The sequence below is a fragment of the Cucurbita pepo genome, unplaced genomic scaffold (assembly GCF_002806865.2).
Source record: "Cucurbita pepo subsp. pepo cultivar mu-cu-16 unplaced genomic scaffold, ASM280686v2 Cp4.1_scaffold000222, whole genome shotgun sequence".
NCBI classification, from domain to species: Eukaryota; Viridiplantae; Streptophyta; class Magnoliopsida; order Cucurbitales; family Cucurbitaceae; genus Cucurbita; species Cucurbita pepo.
Window position 1 is genome coordinate 89,334 of NW_019646479.1, and position 10,339 is coordinate 99,672.

At 35.3% G+C, this 10,339-nt stretch overlaps 1 protein-coding gene across 2 annotated transcripts; it reads left to right on the plus strand.

Moving 5' to 3' along the window:
- Nucleotides 1-920: 920 nt before the first annotated feature.
- LOC111784514 (transmembrane 9 superfamily member 5-like) lies at nucleotides 921-7,516 on the plus strand. Of its 2 annotated transcripts, none has more exons than XM_023665187.1 (7): nucleotides 921-1,328; nucleotides 2,245-2,285; nucleotides 2,549-3,137; nucleotides 3,260-3,391; nucleotides 6,022-6,178; nucleotides 6,487-6,971; nucleotides 7,052-7,516. In XM_023665187.1, the coding sequence occupies exons 1-7, from the start codon at nucleotides 1,168-1,170 to the stop codon at nucleotides 7,266-7,268; spliced, it is 1,782 nt and encodes a 593-aa protein (XP_023520955.1). In that variant the 5' UTR covers nucleotides 921-1,167; the 3' UTR covers nucleotides 7,269-7,516. The 2 variants fall into 2 exon arrangements, with proteins under 2 accessions (XP_023520955.1, XP_023520956.1); XM_023665188.1 differs by having other exon boundaries at nucleotides 1,189-1,328; nucleotides 2,542-3,137.
- The last annotated feature ends 2,823 nt before the right edge of the window (nucleotides 7,517-10,339 follow it).

Consider the following 10,339-nt stretch of genomic DNA (forward strand, 5'->3'; position numbering starts at 1 on the left):
TACAAAGGACCTCACAACACTCTCTCATGTGTATATACTCAAAAGAATTTTTAGGCCACCCTGTTTGCACTCATTCACACATATGAAGCTCTCATTCTCACCTCTCAAATTTTTCAATAGAGACAAATTGGATTTTAAACTCTAAGTCGATTAGAAACTAAAAAGATAAAAATAAAGAAAAATCAAATTAAGAAGAAACGTAAAGGAAACATATATCCGATCTTTAGCCTGAAGCTCTGATACCAAATGATATGGAATCAATCCAGAGGAAAGTTTTGGAATAGATTACCTTGATGATCAAGATAAGAGTGAAGAAAACTCGTTTTTAAACTCATGATTCGAATCACTCCACAAAGAGGTTTAATCAATAGCACTTGAATGACTATAACATGAAGTTCTAAACACAAGAATTTGCAAAGTGAAAGTTTAGGTATCAACAAAACTAAAATAAAAACTCTGTTCTTCTCAATTACAAAACATGATATAGAGCAATAATATGAATGCCTATCTATAACCTTAAAAATAAAACTTTTAGTAACTTATGTTTTATTTGAAAGGTTCTCACTATCCATGACCACTTGTAACTTAGTAATTTAAAGACAATTATCTAAATCTTAAAAAATTATAATAAAACATTCTTAAATTTAAATCATTTATTGCACGATTAAAACACCTTATTTCGTATCAATTTAAGTAATTACTTGAACACGATGTTTCTCTATGTCAACCACATATTGTTCTAAGACTACGTGAATAAGTTTAAATTTTTCAAACCATGGATGGAAGGATAGATGGTTATTGTAGAAATTGAATTGTTAATTTCATGAATTTGGGATTAAATTTGGGATTAAATTTGGGATTAAATTTGGGATTAGGGTCAATACACACCATCCGCTTTTTGGAAGTTGGTTTAATCAACAATTTGTACCGAACCAATCACACAACACCGGTTCTTGCAAATTCCCCATCCAAAATTCGACAGAATTCTGAGTATTTTATAATTAGGGGCGAGTGATTCCGAATTAGCATTTGCTGCAGAATCACTGCCAAGTCCATGGAGTAGAATCATGAAGTCAATGCCTAGTCGAGCATTGTTCTGAGTCTCCATCTTCCGCCAATTCGCTTGCAATCTTTCAAACTTGATCGTCAGCTTCATCTTCTTCAACAATGTCTCGGTCTCTTCCTGAGATCGTTATCGTTTTGGTGCTTTTAGGCTCCCTTCGCTTCTCATGTCGTCTTTCTACTGCTTCTCCGCTCAATCACCGCTACATTGTCGGGGATCCAATTCCGTTATTCGTCAACAAGGTTGGACCTCTGAACAATCCCAGGTACTCCATTCAAATCCCCATCATTTACTAATTGGACGTTCTTTCTAATTATTAGCGTTGTGACTCTGGTAGTGATCCCTAAAATTTTAACTGCGTTGGAGATTGTTGCGTTCATGAGTTCTTAACGAATACATATCAGTCTATCGGTTTAAAGTAGATTGTACCAAAATTTAGATGAACATTGAAATTGACAGAAATGTGGAGATGCTTTGAAATTGAAAAGTAATATTCTTCTTTTAGTCATGTCTTATTAATAACTATTTGAACTTCATTTTCAACATATTACTCATTTTTTGGAACCAATATACCCTGAGGAAAGAAGACGATTCTTCCCTGTGTTAACTGCGCTCTATTTGGTCGGAACCCGGTTCAATAACCTTCTCTCATAGATTCCCTTCACCAAGTCATCGCACTGTTAGAAAGGTAATCATCCTGAGAATCAAGATGGCTTATGGTTCCAAAATATCTTTAGCTGTCATAATCTCTTTTCCACCAAATAAAGATTGAAAATATGTCCACTGTTGACCGAGACTAGGCAAAGGTAGAACACCAAACTTCGCTGACTTTCTCATAAACCTTGATTTCATCCATTCCCACTACGGCCAAAAATCCCTACTACTGCCATAGTCCATCTCTTAGTTTTTTTTTTCTTTTAGGTTGTGCATGGACCGGATAAATTTCCCTCCTGTTGGAGAGGATTCGGCTTCAACAACAAGATCCTTGTAGCTTTACTGATGCAGTTTTTCCTTGGAATAGTTTTCGAAGTTTACAAATTGTGACTTTGTTATTGGAGAAAGAATGCCATTTTAACATATTTGAGGCCAAATCCAGACTTCAATTGAATTTGTTCTCTCTCTTTCTCTATTTTGCTTCTGCTCCAGTCTTATTGTTTACTTTGTTTCCCATTTTCTTGCAGCGAGACCTACCAATACTATGAATTACCATTCTGCAGTCCAGGTTAGCCTTTTGAAGGAGCCTAATTGAAAGACTTTCACGTTTTAATAGATATTAGCTCTATGTGATAATATAGGACAACAAAGCTAAGGGTCACTTTTCAAATGCATGCTAGTTAATTGCAATAGTTGCATCGTGATTTATACTTATTCCTGTATTAGCTCCTTCAGAATTTTGAACTGTATGAGCTTCCTATATCGAATAAATTTTGGTGCAACTTTTTTATATCGAATAATATGTTTGAAGGTCTTCTCCTTAGCTTGCAGATCCAGTAGTCCAAAAGAAAGCAACCTTAGGGGAGGTCTTAAATGGTGATCGGCTGACCAGTGCCTTGCATGGGATGAAATTTAGGGAAGACAAACCTTGGGAGACTCTGTGTGAAAAGAAGCTAACAGGTGCTGAAGTTTCACTCTTTAGGGAAGCTGTCAGGAATGACTTTTACTTCCAAATGTATTGTGATAATCTTCCTGTGTGGGGTTTTGTTGGCAAAATTGATGAACAGAGCTGGACCCTGAACAAGCAGGGGCCAAGATATTATCTTTTCACACATATTCAATTTGATGCTTCCTTCAATGGGAACGAAATCGTGGAAGTTAATGCCTTTAGCGATCCAAATCATGTCATTGATATAACAGAGGATGTCGAACTCAATGTTAAGTTCACTTATTCTATTTTTTGGAATGAAACTTCTGCTCAGTATGGAGATAGGATGAACAAGTATTTGAGGGCTTCACTACTGCCTATCAGTCAGAAAATCCACTGGTTTTCATTCCTTAATTCAGTTGCTATAATCGTACTGTTGATGGGATTGCTTACTTTGCTTTTTATGCGCCATCTCAAGAATGACTTGATGAAGTAATGTCCTGCAAATAAATTTACTCGAGTCTTTCATTATGTTTGGTAAATTAGCTTACCTATTTTTTTTTTTTTTTTTTTTTTTTTTTTTTTTTTTTTTTTTTTTTTTTTTTTTTTTTTNGGTGTTCTGGTGGTGATGAAGAGGATGAAAGAGAGGTTGTTTGGAAATATCTTCATGGAGATGTATTTAGATGTCCTCCAAATTTGCCCCTCTTTAGTGCTGTTTTGGGTGTCGGTACACAGCTGCTGACTATGTAAGTTAATTTGAACTATTCTTCTATAAGTTATGTTCATCATAAAGTATTGATATGCTTCAACAGAAATACTCGCTTCCTTATTATGCATGATAAGAAAAGGAAAAATTTCCATATTATCGTCATGGGCACTACAATCTAATTGCCTTTTTTTGACGGTCCAAAGCAACCTTAGACCAATGCATTTTAAAGTAAAAAAAAAATACTTGCATGCATTCTGGGCTGCAACTATGTTTTGCAATCCAACTACTTGCATGCATTCAGGGCTGTGACTATGTTTTGCAGTCCAACTATAGTTTGACACGTGGAAAATTCCTGTCTAGTTTTTTTTAAAAATACATTTTAGTTTTTTCTACTATATGATTGGGGTAGGCTGCAAAAAAACGAAAAAAGAAAAAAGAAAAAAAAAAAAAACAGAGTGCAGCCCTGGATGCACCCAAGTATTGCTCTTTAAAACAAAAGCAACAAGGAAAAACAAACTCTAGCTTTTATAGGGGGTCGATGCTGAACTCATAGTGCCACCAAAAACATGTTAAATTTGTTGGATAACACAATTTGGAGTGTATTGAACACTTCAAGGGGTATATAATGGGTTTGATATTGTATTCTCTTTATTTTATTTGAGATTCAATTAATGGCATGTTGATCAAAATTAATTGTATAACATGTGACTGCTGGAAAATGGAATATAGTTCTAAAGAAAACCTCAAGGACTTACGACCTTACTTGAACGGTGTTCTTGAGTTCCAAAAAATAAAAAACATAAATGACCTAGAATTTGAAAGTTAATATTCCTCAAAAACATTTTGTTTCGTCTATGTTATTAAAGGCAAAACGTCAACATGTGGCTTAATGTTACAATAGACAGCTTGTCCTTCTTTCAGTAACAAAGAGTTGCCAAGATTGTTGTTTACTATGACACATGGAAAATATATATGCTGCCTTCCCATGTCATTGTTGAGTCTACAGAAATTTATTATGTCAATGACATAGTTGGTGATGATGTTAACTTCGTGTTACTTGCACAGGACAACATTTAATGGATAACAACGTAAAGAACCTTTTCTGCATGTCTACAAACGTTTGTATTAAAGGATTAAAAATTCATATTACAAGCTTTACTGCAGATAGCTTAACAAGACAGTGACAGAGAGAAAAAAATAATTGATAAATAGAAAACTAAAAGGTGTTGCCTAGTAGGAAGTTGGAAACTGGTGTCTGAAGTGAATTGGATATATAATTTCGGATCAACCATGAAGTGAATTGGATATATAATTTCGGATCAACCAAGAGATAAGACTAGAATTTGATTACCTCATGAAAAATTCACGAGAAAATTACAGCAGAGTGAAAAAAATGGAATAGGCATTCGAGAATTGGATATATTTTTCCTTCATGAAAAAGAAAAGTTTTGGGAAACCTAGAGAAGTATAATAGAATCAGGGAAGCTGCTAGACATAATTTCTCAATCTGATGGACTAACCAGCTTATATAACTGTATAGCACCCTATGGTATCTAACGCCATGTTTATCAGTTTCTTAGATCAAATTTTCAAAATTTTTTTTTTTTTTTTTCTAATCTTTGAGGAGTGTGTCCAACATAATGACATAATTTACAATTTTTTTCCCTGCATACCTTGTTCGTGTTAATCCGGGTGATCCACAGTTTTGCTATAGCCCTAGTTCCTCTTTCTTGCTTTTTTCCTGGTCTTCTAACCTGTTTCTTGTGTAGCTGGTCTTCTAACCTGTTTCTTGTGTAGCTTATTGATAAGGGAACCTTAATCCTCAGCCCAACCATCTAAGCTTTTGTTGAAGCAAGAACCCTTGAATCAAAGAAATTAACATCTCTTTATATAAAATATTTAAGCTTTAAGCTTTTGTGGAAGTAAGAACCCTTGAATCAAAGAAATTAACATCTCCTTATATAAAATATCTAAGCTTTTGTTGAAGCAAGAACCCTCGAATCAAAGGAATTAACATTTCCAAGCTTTTGTTGAAGCAAGAACCCTTAAATCAAAGAAATTAACATCTCGTTATATAAAATTCGGATCAATAAAATTAGATTACCTCTTAAGAGCAAGATTTGAAATTCCGTTCTAAATTGAGTCACTCCACAATCGAACTTGATCAAAGATTGATGGAATGACTCAAATGCAATCTACCACTTTGACAAGTAAATTCCCACCCTTTTTCCACCACAAAAAATTATGGAATTAAAATAATAAATAAAGTTTTCTAACAAATTATTCATTAAGGGCTAGTTATAGCAACCTCATCCACTACTTCAACTTCATCCTCAATTGAATCAGTTTGTAACACATGAAATAACAATGGAACCAAGTCTATCCAATTTGTTAGATAAAGAATAAATTATTGTTGAATCTTAGGCCTTCGATCGTGTAATAGGTCCAGTTGGAATATTTGGAACACCAGAAACTTTCCTTCCAACTTATGTTAAGGGTCCGTTAGTCAGGTGCAAGTACAACAGATTGCATAAAGGAAAGTGTTTTGACCCATAACACAGAAATATTATTTTTTATGAAGACTAGCACTAGCATCAGTTTAAGTGTGATCATGATCAAATCTACCGATATTATTTCTCTCATTTTGTATATAAAATTTTTCAACAGGATTTGCAGTTTATTTCTTCTGGCGTTTCTAGGAATCCTTTACCCATACAATCGTGGATCATTAATCACCTCCATTATTGTGATCTATTCTCTTACATCAGTAGTTACTGGATATACATCTGCTTCTTTCCACTGCCAGTTTGCCGAGATTGGATGGGTAAATTTTGCCTCTCCCTGTGTGTTAACTTCATGATATATTTTTGTTTACCTGTATTTTTTTAGTAGCCCATGATCTTTTTGTTGGGGATTGTTGAGAGGGAGTCCCACATTAGTTAATTTAGGGTTGATCATGAGTTTATAAGTAAGGAATACATCTCCATTGATATGAGGCCTTTTGGGGAAGTCCAAAGCAAAGCCACGAGAGCTTATGCTCAAAGTGGACAATATCATACCATTGTGGAGAGTCTGATTCCTAACACTTTTAACATTTCCTTCTCTCATTTGATTTCGTCTTCTTATTTTCAGGAAAGAAGTGTTATTCTCTCAGCGATTCTGTATTTGGGGCCATCATGCTTCATAATTTCTATCCTAAATATTATTGCTATATCCAATGGAACTACTGCAGCACTGCCTATTGGCACCATCATAGTGATTCTTATCATATTTACTTTTATCAGCCTCCCTTTGCTTGCATTCGGAGGGATAATAGGACATCGATTTAGATCCGAGTTTCAAGCGCCTTGCGCCACCAAGAGAAACCCGCGAGAGATTCCTCCTTTGGCTTGGTTCAGAAAACTTCCTTGTCAAATGTTCATTAGTGGTCTGTTGTCATTCAGCGCAGTTGTTCTTGAATTACATCACTTGTATGCAAGCATGTGGGGGTTCAAAATTTTCACTCTTCCAAGCATTTTGTTCATCACATTCATCATCCTTGTCGTACTCACTGCAATCTTGAGCGTTGGTTTGACTTACATTCAGCTGTCGGTTGAAGATCATCAATGGTGGTGGAGGTATCTATTATGTCCAGCTTGCATGATTGAGATTGTCATCCATTTTCTTCTATGTAATTACTGTCTTTTCAACCGTGCAGATCGGTGTTCTCCGGGGGCTCAACGGCCATCTTTATGTTTGGATATTGCATATACTTCTACGCCAGATCGAATATGAATGGTTTCTTGCAGCTATGCTTCTTCATAGGGTATAATGCTTGTTTATGTTACGCATTCTTCCTGGTGCTGGGAGTCGTAAGTTTCCACATTTCGTTGTTTTTCGTTCGTCGTATTTACAACGCTGTCAAAAGCGAATGAGTTCATTTGAGTTTCAATTTCTATCATCATATTGAGGGAAGAAGGATCATCCACTTGAAGAGATTCATAGAAAGAAGGAAAGAAAAGAGGCGTTAGTCATTGGATAATCGTCATTTCTTGAGTTGCAGAAGATGAAAAATCTGTTGGGACTAAGAATCGATGTTGAATTGCTCTTTATTTGGAACTATAATATTCGTTCTTAAGATTTTGGACATTCTTTCAAATGGTAATTATTTGATACAATCGTAGGCTATTCATGTTTTTACTCCCTTTTTTATTTTTCAAGGGACGAATGACCCATGGATATAGAGACATTAAATCGGTTAGAATTTTCTAAACTCTAAACCCTAAATCCACCAGGCGGGTTCTCACACTCCTCTGGGCCAACTAGTCAAGCTAGCACTCGCTTGACGGGCTGTTGCTAGACACTCGAAGGAAATAATGACTTTCTAGCGTCATGACAATCATGATGGTCATTTCAATCTCGTAGTGTACGCGCTTGTACTTATCATAAAGGCAATGTATCCCGATGCACATGAACACACAACTATGCGCAACCTCATTCTTTCATCACATATTAAACTCGGTAGTTATGCGTACATGATTCTTATACATCATTTCATACATAACAACTTTCAAGTCAAGGTGGTGGTGGTGATATGAAATCAACTCAAGAGAAAGTTTTAGAACGGATTACTTTCAAGATCCAGAGTAAATAAAACTCGTTTTTAAACTCATTCGAATCACTCCACAAAAGATTTGATCACTCTAACATGCAAGTTTTAAATACAAGAATTTAGAAAGTGAAAACTTAACTTAACTCTCAACCAAGTTAAAATAGCTTTTTCATTCCAAAATGTCGTATTAAAGCAGTAATATGAATAAATGTTTATAACCTTCAAAATAAACCTTATAATAACCCATGGTTAATTGGGAGAGAGTAACCCCTTATAATAACCTAGGGTTAAGTGGAGGGTGTAACTTTGATGACCATCAATACCATACTAACCACTAACTAATTGTAACTTAATTAAAAACAATTCTCTAGAACTTAAAAAATACAACAAAATCTTCTTAAATCTATTTCATCCATGTCAAGATTAAGACGCCTTATTTCGTATCATTCTCCCCTTCTTCAAGAGGATTCATCCTCGAATCTAATTGATACCCTTATAATGAAAACTTAAAATGATTTGCATTTCTTGGTTTTAATCTTTTATTTTTAGGTCATGTATGGATGTAAAAATGAAATGACAGTGTCGCTTCTTGTGCATCCCACTGTTCTTGTCTTTCCCATGACTTTGTTGTTTTTCCCATGAATTTGATGTTGGCTTGGGTTTGAATCAATCATTAAATCTTGCTTTTCAATAAGCATTTTAATTTCGTGCAAGAATTCAATAGAAAAAATAGGGAACTTAGCTTAAGTGTTCCGGTCAGAAAGAAAGTCCTTCCAATTTTGTGTATATGTCCTTTCGTATACAAAACATCGTTCTCTTCACAAACTCTAGTAACAGAATACTCTTTCCTTTTAATCTCTATACATGTGTCAAATATTTCTTCCTCATACTCTTTCTCCTTTTTACTTTCTTTCCTTTTTGTCTCTAATGGACATGGAGCGACATATACTTGCATACTGTTTTTGCTCGTCTCCATGTCATCAGTAATAATATCATCATTTGAAATATTATCTCGCACCATAAGACAATCTTGCTCTTTTTGAATGGGTTGTACAATTTGCCTCTCTCTTACTTGGTCCTACAAATCCAACTCTTGACGTAATTTGCACATGTATTCCATAGATCGGTGGATTCCATCCAAAATGGATCACTATTAACATGAGACTTCTCATCCATCTCTGGATTTCTATGCTTATAATCGATGTTCGTATCCTTTTTCCATGTAGAAGTAGAGTTGGAAAATGTTTTAGAAGAATACCGTTGAGACCGTCGTTGGATTTGTCTCTCGATCTTAATTGTAATGTGTAACAACTCCTCGATATTAGAATAAGGTTGTATATCAACCTTGTCTGCAATCTCCGTGTTTAACCCATTAAGAAATCGCGCCATGAGAGCCTCCATGTCCTCATCGAGATCTAGTCGATCCATCAATATATCCATCTCCTTGTAATCATCCTCCACAGACTTGCGTCCTTGTTTCAATGCTTGAAGCTTTTGCGCCATGTCCTGTTGAAAATATTGTGGAACAAAACGCTTCCTCATGAACTCTTTGAACTCATATCATGAATCAATCGGTGCTTCAAGATTTATTCTCCTACTTGACATCAATTTATCCCACCAATTTTGAGCACATTGTTTGAATTGAGCAATGCATAACAGTACTCACTAAAATTATGACAGTTGAACACCGACTCCACCGTTTTCTCCCATTCAAGGTACTCATTTGGATCGGTTTTACCATAAAACAGTTTTAATTTGATGCTCCCCACGTTATGATCAATTCTATTGTCATAAGGAACTCGTTGTTGAAAATTATGATGCCTTCTTCCACAGTCTCTCCCTTGCATCAAGGCACGATCAATCACATGTGGATTATCCTTGTGTTGACTAGAATTGTCTCCCTCATATTGATCGGCATGTTGTCCAGGTAGTGGAATCCTCTCTCGAGCTTGATTTTGAATCTCCAATCTTCTTATTCGATCTGTCAATTCCTCTATTCCTCGAATTAGCTTCCATAGTTCGTTGTTGTGTTTCTCTCAATCGTGCATCAGTAATAATGTGAGGATTGTTGTCCTAATTTTTCGTGCTAAAAGAAAGTTGAAAAAAGGCAGAATCACTTAATACACAAATTTAAACTATAAAATGAATCATTTTTTTTTTATTTTTATCATACACCATATTTTCTTTCTTTTTTCTCCCACAATTTGTCTTCTTACTTTTTTTATATATATATATATATATCTAACCTTGGGTGGCTTCATGGCCTATAGATGACGAGTAGGCTAGCACCCACCATGTTGTCCCCACCTAATATAGAGTCTATGAAGGTAGCGCCTCATCTTTGGATATCGGTTATCGCTCGTAGGCTAAGCTAGCCACCCAAAACTATACACA